Source organism: Perna viridis, chromosome 7, assembly GCF_037379345.1.
Source record: "Perna viridis isolate PV_CMFRI_1.1 ecotype Kerala chromosome 7, ASM3737934v1, whole genome shotgun sequence".
NCBI lineage: Eukaryota > Metazoa > Mollusca > Bivalvia > Mytilida > Mytilidae > Perna > Perna viridis.
Genome location: NC_142451.1, coordinates 23,150,876 through 23,175,166, shown reverse-complemented (window position 1 = coordinate 23,175,166; position 24,291 = coordinate 23,150,876). Strand labels below are relative to the sequence as shown.

The 24,291-nt window shown below is 32.2% G+C and overlaps 2 protein-coding genes across 2 annotated transcripts; one reads left to right on the top strand and one right to left on the bottom strand.

Annotated features, from left to right (window-relative positions):
• The first annotated feature begins 494 nt into the window (after nucleotides 1-494).
• On the top strand, nucleotides 495-4,580 carry LOC148611860 (ribonuclease H2 subunit B-like). Its single transcript, XM_088592815.1, has 2 exons — nucleotides 495-1,340; nucleotides 4,004-4,580. Exons 1-2 carry the CDS (start codon nucleotides 837-839, stop codon nucleotides 4,499-4,501), a joined length of 1,002 nt encoding a protein of 333 aa, XP_088448941.1. The 5' UTR covers nucleotides 495-836; the 3' UTR covers nucleotides 4,502-4,580.
• Nucleotides 4,522-13,503, bottom strand: LOC148611859 (glycerophosphocholine cholinephosphodiesterase ENPP6-like). The gene is made up of 7 exons (XM_088592814.1): nucleotides 13,197-13,503; nucleotides 11,348-11,496; nucleotides 10,871-11,042; nucleotides 9,804-10,099; nucleotides 8,966-9,106; nucleotides 8,396-8,486; nucleotides 4,522-6,285 (listed from the first exon to the last, which is right to left on the bottom strand). Exons 1-7 carry the CDS (start codon nucleotides 13,372-13,374, stop codon nucleotides 6,152-6,154), a joined length of 1,161 nt encoding a protein of 386 aa, XP_088448940.1. The 5' UTR covers nucleotides 13,375-13,503; the 3' UTR covers nucleotides 4,522-6,151.
• Nucleotides 13,504-24,291: the final 10,788 nt, after the last annotated feature.

The window sequence follows — 24,291 nt, the reverse complement described above, 5'->3', positions numbered from 1 at the left end:
TATCATTCAATATCACATATTTATTCACATGTTCATAACTATATAATGATATCAATAAATGATTTATCAACACGTTAATAAATATATATCAACATGTTAATAATTAATTATTGATATCAATAAATTTTACGATTTATCAACATGTTAATAATATTTATTAACATGTTTTTAAATCATTTATTGATATCAATAAATAGATGAATTATTAACGTGTTGATAAAGAGGGTGCCACTATAGACGGTTTAATCGTGGTCAGAAAAGTGTTTGTAATTGCTTATTTTATTGGATATTGACCAGCATACATAATCTGGAATAAATTTTAATATTTATTAACATATTAATAATTCGTTCAATTTATTGATATCAATAAATGATTTATCAACGTGTTAATAAATATTTATCAACATGTTACTTACTCATGTATTTATTGATATCAGTAAGTCATTTATGCACAAGTTGATAAATATTTATAAACATGTTATTGAATATTTATTACCGCGTTGATAAATATTTATTAACGTGTTATTAAATATTTATTAATATCAATAAATGGGGAATAAATTCCACAACAGCTTGCCTTAGTTTCGAAAGAATTTGCGGGTACATCTACATACTCGGATTCAGTTGATCTTTAAATAGAGGACTCCGATCCAGAATTTTACATAAGAGGGCCTCAGACTATTAATAGCCCATTTTTAGCAAAATTTCTCAGAGGATTTGTGCAATTTGAACTTTCCGGAAATTTCCTCATTTCGAATAAACACTGGATTTTATTGTAACGTCTGAATCATTAACGTGTTTGTTTTGAGGAGCCTGTCTCATGTGATGTATAGTTGATGGTAGACGTTGTGACTTCCCGCCATTTTTTTTCGTGGCTGCCGGCTTTTTCATTAATTATGCCACCAGCTAGAAGGTCATCCCGTGGATCAGTTAAGGATAAAAGCAGTGTTGTAAAAAGTAATGATGAACCACCAAAACAAATTATCATGATGGTTAACAATGAAGCTTTAGAGTCACAAGAAGATAATTCAATATTTTGTCAACTGAAACACCCGAAGACCGAACAAGGTGCTATGTTCTTATTTTCGTCTGGCGACACTGATGTATTCGAAGTTCAGTCGTTTAATGAACAGTTTAGGTCTTGGATCATTGATAGTTCAGTGTACAAAGATGGTAAAGTTCTCTTCACATCACCAGTAGACCCATTATTTCTCGTGCTACCATACTTGAAGGAAGCAGAGGCATCGGGTAAATTCATAACACCTGATCAAATAATTTCAGATGACAACTTTCCAGAGTGCAGGCGACTTTGTAATACAAATGGATTGAAGCAGCTGCAGGTATGTTCAATAGGGTTTGTAAGTCTGGACATGTGACTGTGGTTTCAAGAGAATGGGTCCTAGTCAACCATTCAAATGCAGAGATTTGTCATTTTCAGTGTTGGGTTCAGTACTTAAAAGCCAAACATATATTCATGTAAAAACACCAATAAAAATGACTAAGATCTATTTCCACTTGATAAAAGTGTTAAGAAAAAGTGTAAATAGAAGATTTTGCATTGTAATTTGTAATACCTTTCGAGATCCCGTTAATATAGGAGAGTTCGCCAATCTTTTTAGTGATGTCATATTCACCAATTTGCATATCATGAAGTGTTGGTCGGCCAATAAACAACTTAATAAACAATTGACAATTTTATGATTAGAATTTTTCAAAACTTGTTACTTTATATCCAATTTTGGTTCTGTAAAATATTTCACATAGATAAAATAATTGATATTTTATATGGGAATTTATAACTCTTACTTGAAAAATAAATTTGTAATATTTATATGTAAATCTCTTTTATCATATAAAATTATTTTTAAAATTTTATGTTCATATACAAATGTAGTCAAATTACTGAATATTCATTAAAAAATTCCATGGATTAAAAAGAGTTTTATTGGCAGTGTATGGAGCTAAAAGAATTTTTCAATTATCTTAAAAAAATGGAAAAGTTATAATGATTTAAAGTTGATGCCCCATGCCAGTCAATGGATTTAGTGATGACATCACAAACTCGCCTAATGGTGGTGTAGCATCCTCAGCTGGATTGCTAAAAGGACAAATTCTTGTAGAAGACTTTTCTTCACTTACAATATATCCCTTTTTCTTAAAAAGCTTAAGCTTTTACTTTTTGATCTATACAGTTGCAAGGCAGGACATAATTTAGGCAGTGAAATGGAAATTTAAGTTGCCAAGAATTTTTAAAAATAGTTTAAAGTCACCAGCTCATGTTCTTTTAAGAGAAGCGAGTCGCTGTGAAATTTGACCGAAGAAAGATAACTAGCCCTTCCAGGTAATAAACAACCAAAATGGCGGCAATTTTCGTAACGAAGAGAAAACTTGAATTGGAAGAAGTTCACTTAATTTGTATCAGTTCCAAGCAATCCAGGGAATATTTCACCCCGTTCTAACGACTTTGATAGTGGATAAAACCAGCAGTACTTATTTGAATGATACATATTCAACTTATTGAGTTCAAAATCAAAGGAAAACAATCTCAAAAGGTAAGGTACATATACATTTTGTGGTCCTTGATTGAATTTGTAATTTGATGACAACAATTAATTTATTTACTCGATGAGAGACTCTTACCGTGATTTAAATGGTTTAAAAAGAAATTAATAATTTGTAGGTTCAGCTTGGATCACAGTTATGTGTTTGAGTGCGTGTGCATTTTGAAGTGATACTTTGTTTTGATAAGGCCAAAATAATGATAATTAAGATAACTATTATCACTTATAAAAAAATCAGGGAAATTTGTAAGATAATAGACTACCATTATGGCATATCTTGATGCAGTCATTCATTTATCAATCTAAATTATATCTATCAATTATTTGAAAATAATCCCACTTAATAATGTACATGTAAACATACGTGTACATGCATGTATGTACAGGTTGATTTGTGCTTTGTATCAATTACAATACAATTGTACTGATGATAATTTCAGAACAGAGATGATTTACATGACTTGTATTTCTCTTTTTCAGGAAGAGAGCACATGAAGGTGCAGACCATTCTTAGACTTTTAAGAACATGTTATTATAAGAAACAAGTTCTCAGTGACAATCTCATCACTTACTATATTCAATTAAAGTGACTTATTATACATGTACTTATTCATTTGCAAGTATAGAAAATGGAATTACAGTATTAAACTTAAACTTATCATGTTTGTTTATTATTTATTAGAATACATGTCTTTGAGATACAACTTCATATCAGTGTGATAAAATATTCTAGCCATGAAGTATAATTTCTCCCCATTCCAGACTCACTTCTCCCTATCACTCCTGGAAGGGAGAAGTCATTTCTCCTATTCACTGAATCCTAGATTATGCCCTGCAAGGATTGAATTTAAGTTCTTTGACAGAACCCAAGGGGAAACCAATGTCAGTAAGTTACAAAATGTCTAACTGGGTCACTGTCTGATTGAGAACTCCTGTTAAGTTTTCAGTGGCGTCCTAATTCCAAGACTTCTAAACATTTTATTATTATGACTTTTTCTCATAAAAATACTGTACCTCTTGGTTCTGCTATGAAGTTTTACTTTAAACTTCACAAAAACAAATAATATTAATTACATTTGTGTAAATGAACTTGCCATGATGAGATAAACACCAATTTGTGTATTATAATAAAAATCTTTTGATGTTACATGTAACTGTGGGAAAGTTGATGAGCATGCTCAATGTACACTTACAGGTGGAAAGACCTTTTGTTCTATAAACTCTACCTCTTGGAGGTACATGTATAACTCGTGCATGCTCATCATGCTGCATGTACATCTACTTTCCTGGCTCCTGCAGTTTACAAGAAAGGTTCTATTTGAGGATTAGACATAACTGTTATGTTAACATGATTTTTTGTTACATTGGTATTTTTTTGCATTATACATATACATGAAATATGTTCGTAGATTGGTAAACTCACAAATAATTCTTATTTCTAGGAGGTAGCTGATGAAAAAGGAGATGATTCATTCAAAGCCTATAGATATAACAAAGATAAAACATTGAGATGGTTGAAGAAAAAGACAGATAGATTGGCCAACAAACTAGAAGAGGCCGACATCAGTGTTACTGGCTCATCCCATAGCAGTAACTTTTCTAAGAGCAGAAAAGGATCAGTATCCACAAAGGATGACTACATAAGATATGCCCATGGTGTCATATCAGACTATTTGTCTGAAGAACTGAGTAGCGATTTAAGAGAATTTATGAACATATCTGTCATAATACCAAAAAATGATGTTGAAAATGAAGAACCTCCTCTAAAGAGGCAAAAAACTGGTGACATTAACCCAACCGATGATTATAGTAAAAATAAGTCAAAGTCCAAAGCTTCTGACGATGCTAAGCTTACCACAGCCCAGAAAAAATTAAGTCAAGTAGATAAAAAAGGAATGAAGAATATTTCAAGCTTTTTCTCCCCTAAGCCGAAATGCTAGCTAGATAGTACAAATTCACATGTATATCAATAAAATATATTTATCATTAATTAATTACAAGTAATACATAGTACACTTATTCACTGTTACCAAAATTTGAAGTTTTACACTGAAACAAACTAAAAGGTGTAACGTCATCATGATTTCACTAGCACAATATGTAATCAATAGTCTACAACCCAACCACAGGGGCTTGCTCCTACTATCAATTATGCAGCCCCACTAGCATAAACCTCTACAATAGTGATCCCAGATTGGGGTGTGGGGGGGCCTCGCTTCAACTCATTTTTATTTACTGCTCAGCAATCACTTGACTAATGATGAATCTAATGAATAAACACAGGTATCACCAACAAATAAATGTACTTCTAATTAAATCAACACAATGATTTGAACATTCAAACACCATATTTCAACAATCATTTAGACAATAAGTGAAACTTCTGTGACCTTGACATTGCCAGACACAATAGGAAGCATGGGAAAAAGTGTGTTCCTAGTGTTGTCGTAATTAAGTACTTCTCCATCAAAGAATCTGACAAAATGTGAATAAATTGTGGCACACGAAGAAAAAAAACCATTCTAATGAATAGTGTTTATTCATTAGATTAATTATTTGTCAAGTGATTGCTGAGCTGTAAATAGTGATATACATCAAGTTGAAGTGAGGTACCAACAAATCTGGGATCACCTTTGTACAGGTTATTATACTAGTGGAGCTCCATATTTAATAGTGGGAGCAAGCCCCTGTGACACAATTATGTTAATATACAACTTCATTAATGTACAACTGCATATTGCAACTGATGGTATCTAGAAGTTTGTCTGCCTCTATGTATGTACAAAATTTGAAAAATATATCTGGAACATTTGCACATATTTTGTACAGCAGCAACAAATTTGCCAACATTCTTATGTATAATTGTGTGGCACTGTCTTCATTGTTCTGCATTATTCAATATCAAAAAAAGATCTGACTGGGATAGATTCTTGGAGTAGAGACTTGAACTGTTCAGGAATGAGGGGTCAGAAACCAGCATTTTCCTGTTGTCCAGACAAAAACTTGACTGAATTGTAAATAAGGTGACCAAATTGTTTTTTTTTACATAATCAATTTATGAAAATCCGAAACCAAACCTCAGACAATGTGGTGTAGGTTACAGACCACCAATTCAACCAATGAGCATTTGGAATGTACGCAAAAATAGTCCTACGCAGAAATTACCCCTGTTCCTCATAGTGCTGTGAAAAAAGTTCTTATCTGTTTAAAAAATTTAAACGGTTTCTGAAAGGAAAAACATTTCTGTACATTTTATAGGTGCATTTTGCTTCTTGTGATGTGAAGCCTAATGTCCATAATGGTTTCTAAATATACCCCCTATCTTGTGAAAACACAGGGATTTCCCATACTATTTATAGACCCTTCACTTCCGGTGACCAGTACTGCACTGCAAGTCTGCAAACCCCACATGCCATTCTGAGGATTGTGAGCTGACATGTGTAGAATCGTGCTGATATATAGTCCTCTGCAGGTTAAAGTGAAGGTAAAGTCCAGAGAAGCCATTGAATATTGTGAAATTAGCATAGAAGCCTATGGGAAGTAGAATTAGTGGTTTTAGCCTGTATACGGGCATGCTCACTTAAGTTCTTTTATTGTTTCAAAATGTTTTCAACCTGTTTCGAGTCTCCACTGTGTGGCAAAGGAGCAATGCAGAGAAGTTGACACAGGATCTGATAAACATCTACAGCTCTAACAGGTCCAACTCGATTGTTTTGTTTAATGTCTGAAATAATAAAATATGAGGTAGTAAGGTACAGAAGTGTAGCAACATTTCTATTGATCTTTGAGAAAAACGATGGGAATCTATAAATTGAGGTTACAGACCACCAATTCAACCAATGAGCATTTGGAACGTACGCAAAAATAGTCCTACGCAGAAATTACCCCTGTTCCTCATAGTGCTGTGAAAAAAGTTCTCATCTTATTTAAAAAATTTAAACAGTTTCTGAAAGGAAAAACATTTCTGTACATTTTATAGGTGCATTTTGCTTCTTGTGATGTGAGGCCTAATCTCCATAATGATTTTTTAAATATACCCCTATCTTGTGAAAACACTGGGATTTCCCATGCTATTTATAGACCCTTCACTTCTGGTGACCAGTACTGCACTGCAAGTCTGCTAACCCCACATGCCATTCTGAGGATTGTGAGCTGACATATGTAGAATCATGCTGATATATAGTCCTTTGCAGGTTAAAGTTAAGGTAAAGTCCAGAGAAGCCATTGAATATTGTGAAATTAGCATAGAAGCCTATGGAAAGTGGAATTGGTGGTTTTTAGCCTTAAGTTGAAGCCATGGCAAAATGAAAAGTTTCTTGAAATAGCTTTAAACTACTTGAAGATCTTGTTAACTTTGCCATGAGAGGAATACACTACAAAAATCCTTCAAAATATGCATTTTTTTAAGTTATAGGTCCAAATTATGGAAAATTGGTCTTTTTGGCTGATTTTCATGTCCTATCTTGTAAAAAGTGTAGAAAATTTAGTAAAAATATCAAATATTAAACTTTGAGGGCTATATTGACCTAAATATGGTGGTAATAAGCACTTGAAATCAAGTCTTGTGTAGATTTGAGCAAAAATTAGGTTAGAAATGAGGAAAAACTCACTTTCATTACTGCGGTTAAGGCCATATCAGCATTCCCCTATGGCAACATGGAAAATCCATTACTGAGAACTTTTTTTGCTTTAGGTGCCCTTTACTGGTCATGTTTTAATGTGAAAACACTGTATTTACAAATGTAAAGCCAAATATATCACCTTTTGTGAAAATTTAAAGATTTAGGATTTTTGACATGTGATCAAGAAAAAGGGGGAGGCATGTCAGAAATAAATTTTTAAAAATAGACCAATTTCTCAGAAAATGATTACTTTTAAAACTATTTCTTCATTAATATTGTTAAAAAACAAGTTGTGATTGATATTTTTTATTTGAAAAGTCAGAAAAGGTTCTTTGCAAATATTTAATGCATTTAAGTATGGTAGAATATTGTCACTTTTTTGCTCGCACAACTTGGTTACCCTATATTTAAAAATCAAATATTTAAAAAAGTGCTTGTCACATTTCACTGAAACTTTGCAAATGCATTCAGTATGTGTGTAGGAAGAAACCTGTATTGTTATTTATTTTTTCTAAGACAAAAAGCGACTGTTTAGGTTACAGACCACCAATTCAACCAATGAGCATTTGGAACGTACGCAAAAATAGTCCTACGCAGAAATTACCCCTGTTCCTCATAGTGCTGTGAAAAAAGTTCTCATCTTATTTAAAAAATTTAAACAGTTTCTGAAAGGAAAAACATTTCTGTACATTTTATAGGTGCATTTTGCTTCTTGTGATGTGAGGCCTAATCTCCATAATGATTTTTAAATATACCCCTATCTTGTGAAAACACTGGGATTTCCCATGCTATTTATAGACCCTTCACTTCTGGTGACCAGTACTGCACTGCAAGTCTGCTAACCCCACATGCCATTCTGAGGATTGTGAGCTGACATATGTAGAATCATGCTGATATATAGTCCTCTGCAGGTTAAAGTTAAGGTAAAGTCCAGAGAAGCCATTGAATATTGTGAAATTAGCATAGAAGCCTATGGAAAGTGGAATTGGTGGTTTTTAGCCTAAAGAATCCATATAGTTGTGATTGTTACGAAAATATTCTACTTGCCAGCATAAAATGAGATATTTATTTTATAATGCATGGTCCTTGTGAAAAAAAAGCAGTCAATACAATTTCATGACATCATTAATAGCCCCCTCACCCGCCTAAAAAGGGATTGGAAGTTTTCAAGATAAAAATTGACTTTTTTAAATTGTGCATTAAGTTTGTTACCTGGTCCTTCCAACAACAGAATTCCTCGCATGTCCTCCGCTTCAGGGGCGTAACCATGCCAACCTTTACATTTTACCGTTGGTGTTTCAGGCTAATAATTGAAAAAAAAGTTCGTAACCTGTGAACGAAACTTATGGTACATAGTGAAATGGTATTTAAAAAAGAAATAAACTAGCTATCTGGGTAGAATAATAACTGAACTGAATATTAACTTACATTAACTTCAGAGAAAGAATTCTGCATTTGATAAGTAATTAGTAACACAAGGTGTTGGTTCCATAACCGTTTCAAACAGTACTCAAAAAGAAAATATTTTATTCTCACTGACTAAAATGCTGAACATGATTTTTTTGTCTGATCTTGCTATCAATTTTGCTTGGCTTGAGGTTAGCCGGACTCACTGAGGTTGGGTGGTGGACTTCTTATCCTCGAAAATTTGGTCGATTTAACATTAAATCATTAAACCGCCCCTACCATTTTTTTCTTGATCTGCGACTGTTGAGTTAAGTTATAGTTAATGAAAGTCAATCTTGTAGTTGATTTAGGGGTTTATACTTTCCTTCGACTTACTGTCAATATGAACCAACCATTGTGTGCCACTATAACAATGGGAGGAACCAGCCTATGGTTTTTGTACCCCCATTTATCCGGGATCTCCTCCTTCCTGTACACAGAAATATGTTCATCTATATTCTTCAAGGCATCATATACCTGCACAAAAGACTATGATGTAGAATAATATTACCGTAGACTAATTAAACAACTTTGGTAGAGCGGGGATTAATTGTACTTTTTAAGTCGCAGTCTGCCCAGTGGTACGAGGGTTCTTCCGTCGTTCTGTGACGACCCATGGGTGACCCTGAGCTGACATTTTTCATCCCGGGTTGTTGTCTCTTTGACATATTTACCACATCAATTCTTCTGATATTTCAAATAGGCTTCTAAAATAGGGGCATACTTAGTCTTTTAAATGTGATGGGAGCACGTCAATCTCTGTTATTTTTTTCTAATTTCACACTGCACGTACATTAGTTTTTATGTGTTATTGCATTTTATTCTGCTGTCTTCGTTGTACATGTATATCGTCTGTGTTTTCTGTTTTTATGTTTTTGCCATGCACTTGAATTTTAATGTCTCTTCATTACCCTATTTTGATGCTTCTGTATATTTTGCCAATACTTACAGTTTTTTTTTCAATATAATTCAAGATTTACTACCTTAGTATGGTCATAAGCCCGAGTATGTGTTTTAAAACACACTGACCGTTTGAACATAGGAAATATAATGATTTTACTTGAGTATCTTTGAAAAAAACAGGCATAAACTTAAAAACCGAAAGAAAATTTTTACTATATCGTCCTAAAATAGAACCATATATAGTGAACCAAGCAGGCTTACTTGTTAGTACCTCTTCCAATTTATCCTGGTGTGGCCAAATATTACACATATGTCCACAGTCTGTATACATCTTGACACTAGAAGACCTCAGTATACCAGAGATATCTATTGATCGCGATGTTGATATATCGGTCATTCCGTGATCAGAAAAGATTACTATATTTACGTTATTGTGGAGAGCTTCAGTTTCTAAAGTGTCTAGTAATTTCCCAATTGCTGCATCAAAGTCTCTCAGTTTCTGGCAAAATTCTGTCGAATTTGTCTCTAGCTCGTGTCCTTTGATATCTAGCTCACCGACGTATATACCTGTCAGTAAAATCATGAAACTATATAATTCAAGGATTGTGTGGAGTTGGGAGTCATTGTTCCGATCGAAGTATTATTTAAAAGTTATGGCAACTGAAAGACTACTATATTACATACACTAGCAATATATATATATATATATATATATATATATATCTATATCTATATATATATATATATATATATATATATATATATATATATATAGACAATGTATTTTTTGTTATATTAAATGTACAAAAGCAACCAACTCGTACCAGGGGATTGGGCTTAATTTAATTTAACTTATAGCACAGGCATGAAGATGATTTTAAGAGGTACGATCGATCGGAGAATATACTTCAATTTACCATCTAGATGGTATTATAAACACAAAACATAGATATCAATGAAGGAAAGGGTGAAAGCTATATATAGTCATATGAAAAAGCTTATGTTGAAATCTCAGCCTTGCACATAATATGAGGCATGAAAAGGTTACATATTCCAGCTTACACTGTATATTGGAAGTGACCTAGCTCCCCTCGAGAGCTAAGGCAGTAAATCTGCCACCAGAATTGTCGATATACTTACAGAAAAAGTATATAGCTAACGAAGATTTTGAATATTCTGTTGCAAATGAAAAATCTGATCAACATTTTGATTATGTCAGTTATTGAGTTACTAGGATGCATCAGTATAATTATATTACGTTTTGCTTGTAAAGGCTGGTCAGACATGTAAGCCATCTTCACAAACTAGGGCCCTTTTCGATATAAACAACAAATATACCAGCCATATCTATACTGTCTTCTTTAAACATGTGTACAGCCTTCTGTATATAACCCTCCAAGTCCGATATCGTTGACCATGTGTCCTTATTGACTGGTACTACATGTGTCGATTGTGTGCCTTTATGTGAAATTTGTCCACCAGGCCACTCAAACATACAAGTTCGTTTCCCCTGAAATCAATTTGATTCATGTTTAAATTAATTTATACGATATGACAAGGCCAAGCAAACCACACGAGATATTCAAAACAAAATAGACAAACAAATAAAAAGGTTTGGACTGTCATAGTACAATTTAAAACAAGTCTTTATAAAAATCGAAATGTTTGTAAAGCAGTACAAGATAATCACGTCTGACTAATTTTATATATGTACCGTTGAAATAAATATAGTTAGTGATTTCAGGGAATTCTTGAATTTGTTGATGAATTATAATGAAGTGGAAGATTGGAAAAAGATGTGATTATATTATAAACCTGTTTTACTGCTGTTATCCAAAATGGTTCGGCATACTCCCACCAATGACTATGTTCAGCCTCAGCATTTATCATATTGCTGAACTTTTCTCCTTTTTCTTCGTCGTACATGAAATTTCCCACCATTCCATGGTCTTCACAGAAAAGTCCTATTGCACAAGTATTCACATGTATAAAATAGGACAAGCTAGGTTTGCACTTAAACTGCAATAATGCAGTGATTTGGGTTAGCGAAGTGATTAGAAGGGGCTACGCTCCATTTATCACATTCCTGCTGAAAATGAACCACTTAATTCAGTTTTTTTAAAAAACTAAAGTTGGTACATAATCTTAAAATTATTAAAATGATAACTTTCATTATTATTAACCCTTCTCTGGCAAAGAGGGATCGATTAGCTTTTGTTAGGCGAATAACGATATTCTTTGATTTACCTGTATACGTCATACTTGTCAATTTATAAATGATGAAAACCTTGATAAAATCGGCATAGAGTCTGTGGACCTCTCAAATTCACTTTCTAATATTACAAATTAGATTTCTTGTATCACAAAACACTTTTTTAATATTAAAAAATCAATTTTTAATATTTAAAAAATTCAATTGAATTGCTAATATTAAAAAACGATTTTTTAACATCAGAAATTGATTTTCTAATATTAGAAAATGCATTTATTGCATTCAAATACGATTTTTTAACATTAGAAAATCATGTTGTAATATTAAAAAATGTGACTGATTTTGCAATATTGCAAATTCATTTTCTAATATTACAAATTCATTTTCTAATATTACAAATTCAGTTTGTAATATTACAAAATGTGTGATGTTTTGTAATATTACTAAATCAGGAATTTGTAACATTAGAAAATGAATTTTTAGTATTACAAAATGAATTTCTAATATTAAAAAATGATTTTGTAATATTAAAACGTATGTTTTCTAATATTACAAAATAAGTGTTTTTTAGTATTAAAAATGATTTTTCAATATTACAAATTCATTTTCTAATATTACAAATTCATTTCCTAATATTAAAAATTAGATTTCTAATATTTCAAATTAGATTTTACATATCACAAAACACTTTTTTAATATTAAAAAATGGATTGAATTTCTAATATTAAAAAATGGATTTGTGGTATTCAGTTACGACTTTTTAATATTTGAAAATCATTTTGTAATATTAAAAAATGTGACTTATTTTGAAATATTGCAAAGTGATTTTCTAATTTTACAAATTTATTTTCTAATTTTACAAATTCAATTTGTAATATTACAAAATGTGTGATTTTTTATAATATTACTAAATCAGGAATTTTTTATATTAGAAAATGAATTTTTAATACTACAAAATTAATTTCTAATATTACAAAAGGAATTCCTAATATTAAAAAATCTTTTCTAATACAAAAAAAAAAATGATTTTGTAATATTAAAAATTCATTTTCTAATGTTAAAAAATATTGATTTTTGTCCACTTTGGCTTGCCATAAGGGCAACTATTTGTTTTTTCTGTTAGGTAGCCTCTTATTGGGATAAAGGGATGCGAGTATTCCCCCCCCCTGACAATTTCTGAAAACATCGAAAACATTTTTCTCAACCCTGAACCCTGAAAGAGCGCCAAAATCTCAGAGAATCAGGGTGAAACATTGAGCGTTGGCATGTATGCTACGTTCTGATCCAGTTTTTCCATCTTAATGATTACTTGTGTTTTGATTTCCTTGATGATGCTTATGCATGGCTGCTACGCATAAAACACACATTAGGCCAATATCTTCTATAAAAATGTGTAATTATCTCCGCCCCTAAATAAAAGATTAAACACGATCAAATGTTTATATACTTTACCAGTCATTATTGAATAGTAGTTAGGGAACGACAAGGAAGGAAATACTGGCTCGAGGAAATCTGACTTGGTTCCACCATTTATCAATCTTCTTAAACCTGGTAGATTCAAATCGTCTTGGTCAAAATAATCCCATTTGAAGCCATCACATAAGATAACTAACAGTTTGTTTACCGACATTTATCACCTCTTTCTCCTAAATTACAATATTCGACCGTTCCTAGGCTATTTTACGATTGTATATGTTTTTAAACATGTGTACTCATGCATGTGTGTTCAGTGTATTATAAGCTGATACGACAAACAAGAAGCTAACATGATCGATATAACTTGACGTAATTTTATAAACACTTATCAATAAAACAGCACTGGTCATGATCGATAAGACTCACAAAAACATGAAATATTGTGAATTTCACAATATTTAATACACCACTTTTTTTTGAAACACGTTACTATTAGGTATGAAACGCCAAATCTCTCTTCAAACACAGTTCTTTAAATTATATTGATTAGTTCCACCACCCCACACCCGCCTATAATTATATGTACATATTACAGCGCTTAAAATATTCACTCCAATTTTAATTCGGTAGAGAGCAGTTTAATATTAAAAACATTTATTCAGTGCCGTTTGGTTAAATATTACATGCAGGAAGCTTTGAATCAAGACGGTTGTAAATGGCAGATTTATGTGCTGCAACAAGTTACGTTCACTCAGCACACACAGGTATTCCTAGATATCGCCACATTTTATATCGATTTTCAAGGCAAATTCAGAGATTTTAAAAAGAAGGGGTACAGCTGGGTGCCAGAAAAAAATGGGTTCCTCAATATTATTTGCTCATTTTTAACAAATTTTTGCATGAAATTAACAAACAGTTCCGAAAATAAGAGGGAATGTCCGACCCCTAGAACCCCCCACCCCAGATCCGTCGCTGATATTTTGTCCCATATGTTGCTTTGTTAGTTAAATGATTTAAAAAACCCTTCTTTATATAAGTTTTGAAATAAAAATATGTTAATGAATTTGTATTTTTTTGGACGTATTCATTTGTCCATCATATTTATAGATATCGGCTCATATTTAAAAGGAGAATGTCGTACTATTAATGCTTTCATTCCGTGTCAGAACTTTTCAAATTACAATCTATGCTGTGTAAATTAAGCTTGAAAACTGTATCCTGTTCAGGAGTCGGCTTGTACATCGTATCAAGCTGTGACTTGCTAAAATTTATTGAGTTCAAAATTAGTTTTGATTGTGGTTTCAAAGACAAATTTAACAATGAGAATAGAATGACTAGAAAAAAGTAACATGATATTCGTTTTCAGGGGACAAGGCTATAGACCAAGAAAAAAGAAAAAAAGGTAAATAACTCAGTCTTACTGAAAGATAACACACAGAAAATAAAATGCTTCACAGGACGAAGCTTGATACGACAGCGAAGGTAGAACCATGAGCAGTTGGGGCAATAATGGACACACTACTCAAGCATGACACAACTTATGAATTTTCATTGCGATTTAATATTTGACACAGGATAGGACTTTGACCAGAATCAAAGTGGCCCCTTTTTGTCCCTTTGTGAATGATTTTCATTACAACCATGCACCAATATCATCCAAAGCATTCTTTTAGGGGGAATGGCACCTTGTGGTTTAAATTCAAAGAGATCTTTTCACTTATAATCAAGTTATTGTCCGATCATTATGAAAGTGCTATTTTCAGCCCTTCTTGTCCCTAATTTCTAAACGATTCAAGTCTCAATCCCCAAGATCAAATCCAGGATTTTTTTGTGGTATGGCACCTTGTGTTAGAATTTCAAAGAAATCCCTTCACTTTAAGTCAAATCATTATTCATGTATAACGTAAATGCTTTTTTCTGGCATCTAATTCTTAAATAGTTTAAGCAACAATCCCGAAAATCAATCACAGCCTTCTTTTATGGAATGGCACTTAGTGATGCATTAACAAAGAGTAATCAGAGAAATCAAGATTCGAGCGGAAATCAAGGTAATTTGTTCAAAGATTGAAGACTATCCAGGGAAAATATACACACGCGACAAGGAACATGAAGACTATCCAGGGAAAATACAAACACGCGACAAGGAGCATGAAGACTATCCAAGGAAAATATACACACGCGACAAGGAACATAAAGACTGTCCAGGGAAAATACAAACACGCGACAAGGAACATGAAGACTGTCCAAGGAAAATACACACATGCGACAAGGAACATGAAGACTATCCAAGGAAAATACACACATGCGACAAGGAACATGAAGACTATCCAGGGAAAATATACACATGCGACAAGAAACATGAAATAACCAAATAACACGTACATGTACTAAGAAACAAAAGTTTAATTTAATAGACCCTTTTGTGCTAACGTTGGGGTAGTCGTTGAACATGCGTAGAGCATGCTCAATATACACTTCCGCGAGGAAAATTCTTTTGTTCTACCCAAGCTCTACCTCGCGGAAGTGTATATTGAGCAAGCTCACCAACTTACCACAAAAGGGTCTATTGAGCCACCTAGACTCCGCTAAAAGAGATCCAGCTACATATCTTCATATAATAGTTAAACAGGCATGCATTTTCTTTTGACACTGCCCCCTAGTGTTGATTGTAAAAGTTACCAAATATGCTATTTTGTTTCTGCTTTAAACACGAGGATAGCCCAAATGCATGCTATTTCTCACAGATTTTTTTAAGACTTTAAGACGATGGATTAACATCCTTATACCACTGCCCCCCTAGTGTTTCGTGTAGGACTGCCTATGCGATTGTTATTCCATTTTAGACACAAAGAGTATATTGTTCATTGTTCGTAGATCAGAATATATATATATACATATATATAAAAGATCTAAATATGGAGTACAACTGTACATTGATTTATTTTTTGTAAAATTTATGCCTACACCAAATATGATTATTTATTGTACCTACACGTGATAAGCATAACATTAATATATCATTTATTATATTTTTAACACGTATGTGTGTATCCTGTTGATGTTAATATTTATAATGAAAAAGGTAGTTTTTGGCCCTTTGGTCCCCTTTTTTTCCTATGCGGTGCAAGTCACAACCCCAAAATTAACCCAAGCCCTACTATTGTGGTATTGGGCATTGTGATGCAATTCTATAAAGATACATTCCCTCAAGTTGGTATCCAGACATGAAATGTCAACGAACGACAACGACGACAACATTATACCATGTAAATACGACCGCAATTTTTTCGGTCGTATATTGAATCCAATAATTTGAGCAATCTACTCTATTAAATCCTGGAACACCAATAGGAAATTTCTTGAAATACCGATGTCAAATCTGAATTAAAACGGGACGGAAACTACAATATTGTAGAAAATATCTGTTCTTTGTACGAAGACGGGCACAGCAATACGATCAGTTCATTCATGATGTCGACCGTAAAACTTAAACTGACACCAACACTTTATGGTGTTCTACAAATGTCATGGAAAGGGAAAGACTAAATCAGGGAGAGTATATTGTATTATTAAGTACCACCAAAGCGGTCGAGAGGTTAACCGCCAACAAACCGGTAAAGAGACTTGCAAAACTGACAACAAGAGTCTGTCCAAATCAAATTATTTTATAAGTCCGTTTTGCTAGGATAGAAGATTAAAAAAAAACAAACAAGTAAAGAAGGAATAAGTTTGCTTCGGAAAAAATTTAGTATTGAAAGAGATGTTTTTTTTATCATTAAAAATTTTGGCAGAGTTTACAGAGTCATCTAATGATAAATGCTTGTAGCCAATAAAATTCCAACCATTAATGCCTTCATACTGACCACAGGGGCTTGCTCCCACTATCAAATATGCGTCCTTGTGTACAAAATATATATGAATGGCATTATATTGGAAATTGGCAACTCAAAGTCTTCAGTGTTAGGACTGACGCAAGACAAGGATGCATATATACTGGATACAGTGAAATAAAATAAGGAGTAGAAATTGGATTCAGTGGACAATGTTTAACGTTTATAATTGACAAAAAATTGGCAAATAATGTCCAATCACCACTTTTTCTGAGGAACCCCCCACAGACACGCCTGCTTTTCAAGGTGTCTGGATCCACCCCTAGATGGCAACTTGATTCTGGCAAATTTTGCGGTCCAGAAAATTGAATGAGGTCAGAAATTTGGTTTATTTAGGAAGTGTAGGTCAGAATATTTGTTTTCAACTAATTCAGGGCCAGACTATCTATTTCAAAAAACTGACAGCCTCCTCTGAATTAAATGGTTGTTCCATACCGAAACTATTGAACCGTCATAACTTAACACTTTGTTTCACAATACATCTTCCAAACAATCAAAATGAGTCACTACAACGTAACTACTAAACACTGCAAAATTATGGCAGTTCCTCTAGAAAAAAAAGCGTTAAGTGTCAGTCCCTGTAAGAATCTAGCAGTCGGTGAAACATGGTATGAAAAAAAAAACCCATCATTTTGATAGTGTAATTGACTATTTGCACCATCAGAATCAAAGTAAATAGACAAGATTTGCCATATCATGCTAGACCATTGAGTTACAATTTCAGTGAAATGCACTGGAAACATTACAAAGGCAGATAACTCTGTAAAAAAACCCCCTCATTTCTCTAACATTCTATTGAAAAACTTCTGCGCAAAGCCAGGGAAGCAGAGATCAAATAATGATCTTTCCAAAAAGAGAAAGTATCCTTGAGTGATATTACATTGTCAAATCGGTGGGTTTTTGACATGCATGTTTCTGATTTTTCACATTTTGCCTGACTCTTACAAACACTTACACTTAACAATCCTCTGCTTGAGTGCCCTTTATCATAATCTCGTAGGTAAGTTACAGGTCTATGTCTTTATAGACAGGTATGGCTGTACTTGATTGTCATGATAACATTTCTAATTTGGAATGTGTTATTAGATGTCTATTGTGAGATAGTTGTCTTTTCTGCCTATAAAATTTCTTATTTAAACTACCAAATTTAGTTAGGGAGATAGAACCCAAAACAAGAGAAATCACAGAGACAACTTCCAAGATAAAATAAGTTATGTATTTACACACCGATTTATCTTAATAATTAGGACACTTTTAATGAGAATTTGTCAACATTGTCTTAGTCAATTGCCATAACAGTTCTCTGGCAACTCTTATATCCTCAGTAACAGAAGCCATATAAAATTTACCTGTGCAGATTATTTACTTCAAGTTTAAAAAAATCATCAAAACAGGTTAAGTTTACTAGTAACAAATTAAGTAGCACTCCAGCTAAGGATCATGCAAAATGTGATTCATGGGTAAAAAGCCTACATATTTTTATTTTTGATATTTTGTTTGAAATGTCATAGTAAACAGAAATTAACATATGATTTTTCATATAACCCGTGCTCTTAGGAGATAAAAATTGTATAGAATGCACTGAAGATTTCAAAATTAAGGGAGATAACTCTGTAAATGGAGCTCAAATACAATAGAATCTACTGGATTTTCAATGTGGATTATCTCCTAAGAGCAGGCAGATTTGAATGAATAATTACACATTTCATAGTATAGACCCATGAAACAACTTAATTACAAAAATAAAAATATGTAGCCTTTTTTGGGATGTATCACATTTTTCAGATTTTGCATGATTTTTACAAAGACAGCTACTTAAACACCCAAGTCATGTAACAGTATTACACTCAGGGTAAATGGTGATGACCTACTCAATGAATTAAATACAACATCTGTACAGCAATAAGATTTTATACATTTATAAGCAAAACCAATGTTAACAAATTAACAAAACAAAAATGTGTAATTTACAAATGAAGCACAATATTGAAGTCTATAACAATAAGTTTTGTGTACAAGCAGACTAGTGTTTATATATAATCCATACCTTAATTTGTGAAGCAAAAGTGATAAAAATACTAATGTAAAGATTTTACAATTTTATTATCTTGAAACAAAATAAAAACCTGAGAAATCACTACTTCAGCAACACCTCAACTATACCAAAAGCAATCAACATAGAAGGCAAGTCTGGCAAAAGCAATTATCTGTTTTTAAATATAATCTTATCTTGATCTGATTCAAGCATTTGCCCAATTATCAATTATACATTTTTTTTTACTAAAGTATATTTCAATCTTTTTTGGTGGGATCTGACCAAAACAGAATTTGTAAATATATATTTTTTTCTTTCCCATTTTTGCTAAATTATAAACCTGATGTATATTTTACAGGGGTAGATCCCCAACTTCATGCACTTTTTGGGTCAAATCAACCAATTATAGCATTTTCAAATCTCTGGAAGCCATTTGATGAATCAATTACAAAAAATGATAAGCATTAAATCTGGAGTTGGTTGCTTTACATTTTCTTTTAACCTACAAAATTAGCAATGGCATGCTTCAAAACAAACCAACAATCAAGAAAACACTTGCAAAAAAGTTAACTTATTTAATGACAAAACAGAAAAGATAGGATGACATAATTAGATCTGTAATAGGTTTTACATTGCATTGTATTGGTCACATCTTAATTTCACTACCTGTTTTTTTTTACAAATTGAACTTACACATTTAAAAATCATAAATTCATTAAGTCAATGAATTCTGCAAAATTAATATTCCATAGCAAAATCTGACAATTGAAGACATTTTGACTACTTTTTCATGTTGTTGCTATACCTTTTATTACCATTAAGTCTATGCTATTGCTGCTCGGGCGTTAAACCTCAACAAACAAACAAACAAAATCTATACTCTTCCTGTTACTAATATCTAATAAAGAGCTTTTACAGAACACAGCATGATAAGACCACAGCATGTTGAACTCTGTTCACTTGGGGCATGTGTAGACACAATACGTATGTATTAGTTTTGACACACTTTAGGGACTTACAGTTTAATATTATCACAACAACTGGTTTGATACAATATCACAGAAATTGAAATTCAATTGAAGGTGAATTTAGTTCTGCTTTAAGGGTGCTAATCAAAGACGATTGCCTTGATCCCTGTAACAAAATAAAATGAAAGAGATGTTTATCTGATAAAAAAAGCAAGCAGATATTTTCATGAGAAATGCAATGAAAAAAAAAAGTATACAATATCGGACAAAAAAAATAGATTTTTCTTGGTGTGACCCTTTCAATTATAATGACCTTTTTTGCCCTTTAAGCCCCTTATCTTCAAAGCGGTTGGGGTAAAACCTAAAAAAACTGTAAGGCCCTCCAACATGTCTCTAGGAACAATGCGATTAATTATAAAAAATATCTGATAAGTTTTACACAAGTCATCATAAACAAATGTAAGTTGCATTGATGACAGGGTAATACCATTACATGTCCAAAAATTGTTTTGCTGTCGTATGTAAAAAGGAATTGTAAAAAAGGGACTACATTGCGACATTAAAATAAAGGATCTGTCCTACACTTACAACATTAAAAATATATTTATTTACTGACATTTTATGATACAACTTATAAATTTTACAACAGTGGTTAAATGAATGAAGTGAACATGGCAGACATAAAAAAAAACACAACAAAAAAAAAACCAAAAAACAAAACATTAACAATAATAAGATGTTGTTTACAGAGACTTGTAAAATCAATCTGCATCAAAAATTCTTTGTAAAAGGTTAATATTTATGGTTGCCAATTTCTTTCAAACATAAAATGACACTGTTTTAAACTAGATGCTCCTAGGAGCCTGAATCTCTCACCTGGTTCATTTTTCACCTTTCAAGGGAAATACTCTCTAAAAAAAAAGGACATCCTTCAACTTCAACTCGATGATGACATTGCAGCCCTCATTGTGAAGATCATTTTCTCAATTGAAAGCTTTTTTCTATCTATTTTGGTTTTCAAGGCATTGACTAAAAAATGTAAAAAAAAAAAAATCAGTTTCAACTTTTCAAGGGCAAGGAGTCATCTTAATATTTTGATCCAATGAAGACTTTTGATGGGCTTATCAAAAAGATCCTTTCATCAACTGAAAGTTTTCCCTTTTCAAGAGAAATAACTCTAACAAGGAGTCATCCTACAACTTCGACCAAATGGAGACTTTTGTGGAGCTCTCCAAGATAAAGAGGAAGGTCAAATATTATTCCAGTATCTTTGATAAAGAGGAAGGTCAAATATTTTTCCAGTATCTTTTATCAAAGTTTTTGAAAAATACCTGTACAAATTGGTGATTAGACCCCATATGGTCTAAAAAAGGTGCAAGCAATGGCAGCCAAGTTTTATACTTGATATATATAATTTACACAATTTTTGAAGTAGCTATCCTAAAAATACTGGTGACCAAATTTGGTAATAATCCACTAGGTAATTTCAAAGGAAAAGATTTTTAAAGAACAATTAACGACAACAGATGCCAAATGATGGCAATAAAAATATATGACATATAGGAGGCAAGGTTAGCAGGATGGTTAAATTTGGTGAATAAAGGCAAATACTTTGGGAACAAGGATCTGGGAAAATCTAGACACTATTTAAAGAAATCTATAAAAAAGATACCTGGTAATTAAAAAAACACAAGAATAAACTTTATCTCAAACAAAAACATATGTGTAAGAGTGATATTTGTCAAACACAAAATCACAAGTATATCAACATATTTTTGATTAAAAGAATCAAAGGTCAGATTGTAAAAGTACAGCAACATGTCTAACTTTCTAAACATATCTAAATACCTAAAAGCACATAGAAAATACAATCACAACATTGTAAATGTACATTAATCAATAGATTCTTCTGAAAACAAAAACCCTTCAACTTAAGGAGGTAGATCTAGGGTAAAGGACACAACTCTTGAAAATCATTGGAACGTTTGTATTCAGCATTTTACATCAATCTCATGTAAGCATCAAAGTAACTTAGATTGATTTTATTTGGTTTCAAAGGAAAGCTTGATAGACCTTGGTGAAATTGAATATGATACAAACATATCACTGATTTCAAGAGTTGTTTCCCTTACCCTAGGTCTACCTCCTTAAGCCAGCTGCAGTGTTATGAAACCTAAAAAATGACTTAAAATAAAGTCAATAAAAAATCTTAACTGTGACATCATCAATTTCAATGACTCCAATTTGAGACAGCATGAAAATTCTCAGACATGAGTATTTTCTAAGTTTTGTGGCACTCAGGCCCAGACGAAGTATGCTACTTTTTGTAAATTTTTACCTCAATGTCAAAACTACACTATAAACACATGACGTTTACAAAATGGTTTTAACTTGTCCAGTCTAGTCCTATCATTTTAAATTAGGCTTTAAATATTGATTTAAGATTATTTGAAATTGACTTTAAGCATAAATGCCATTAAATCTTCAGTATCAGATTCATATTTGTTGCAAATTGTCCTCACTATTATTTCTTATTGAACTATGGCATAAAAAAACAATTATAATATTAGTTGAAAGTCACCTTTTAAAAGTATGGGATAAAAATCGCCTGTGTTAGACCCTGAATGGCAGACAATGAGTTAAAAATTTGAAAATACCCTTGTGAGGTTGTTCATATAATTTGTATATCATAAAACACATTATGTTCATGTAAATAAGATAAGTCTTCAAAAACCCAACCTCAATAATGACATACAGATAATAACAATATCTTCTTGTACAATTAATAAGATACCTAAACATCATTCTAAAACAAACACAGGAAGTTCCTCAAAGTGTGTGTTGTTTGAACAAAGTTATTACACTTTTTCTATACACAAAGCAATCTTAAATTTTCAAAAGCAGCTAAGAAATAGGAATTTTTGCTTAAAGTTCGGCACAGCACTCCACCATTAATAATTTACATTTAACATGCAATTAACAGGCAAATAATGTTTACATGATATTTATGTGAATCAAGATTCACATGAAATTAATGTGAATTTCACATGAAATTAACAAGATTATCAATCAAAATTCACTTAAATTGAACTTCATGGGAAGGTTACTTTAACCTGAATTTCGTGTGTACTCTATCAGAAATTTCCTAAATTCAGGTAAAAATTGATTGAATTGATTCTATTTGTATACAAATCATAAACTGCATACATAAATTGGATCCAAGACTTCAAAGCTAAAACATATAGTTAAATACTTGAGTTCTACGATATCTTTAATCAAAGTACTCACACGAGGTTTATTACATAACAAAGTAAAGAATGATCTCCAACTGATGAGATGTAACTCATCCAATCACATGTGCAGCATAGCTTAATTTGCAAGATTAAGTGTCAGTATCTGTAATAATCAGGCAGTGGGTGAAACATGGTATGAAAAAAACCACCATTTTGATAGTGTAATTTGACTATTTTCACCATCAGAATCAAGGAAAGCAGACAAGATTTTCCATATCATGCTGGACCATTGAGTAACAATTTCATTGAAATGCACTGAAAATGAACATTTCAAGGGCTGATAACTCTGTCAAAAACCTAATTTTTCTAACATACAATTGAAAATTTTCTGAGCAAAGCCTGTGATGCTGAGATCAAATAATGGTCTTTTCAAATAGAGAAAGTATCATTGAGTGATATTACATTGTCAGATCGATGGGGTTTTGACATGCATGTTTCTGATTTTTCCCATTTTGCCTGATTCTTATAAACACTTGCAGTTTAGATATGTGGTACTCATGTATCTTTGAGTGTCTGAAATATGGCTTATATAACATAAGAAGATCATACTTTTTAATGTTAATTACTCATTCAAAATATCAATGTAACAAATTTTTTTTGTTACTCAGCATATGCTAATATGTATAGGGAACAAATTGAACACACAATCTATAAGAAAATGCACTAGATATAATCTACAGTTTCTGGAATGTTATACTTCATCTCCTTATAACACATTCTATAAAAAAAACAGTAAAATTACATTCATACATTGTGATAATGTGCAGTAGGTTACATTTTTCTGCACTAATCAGTATTTTAGATGGTAACTCTGTCGTACCTATTATATGTAGATTTTTTACTTTATTCACATTAATAATAATAAAAAAAACCAACATAGGCTAAAAAAAATTAGAAAATTAAATCACTCCTGAATGATATCAATATGTTGATCCTATTTCATAG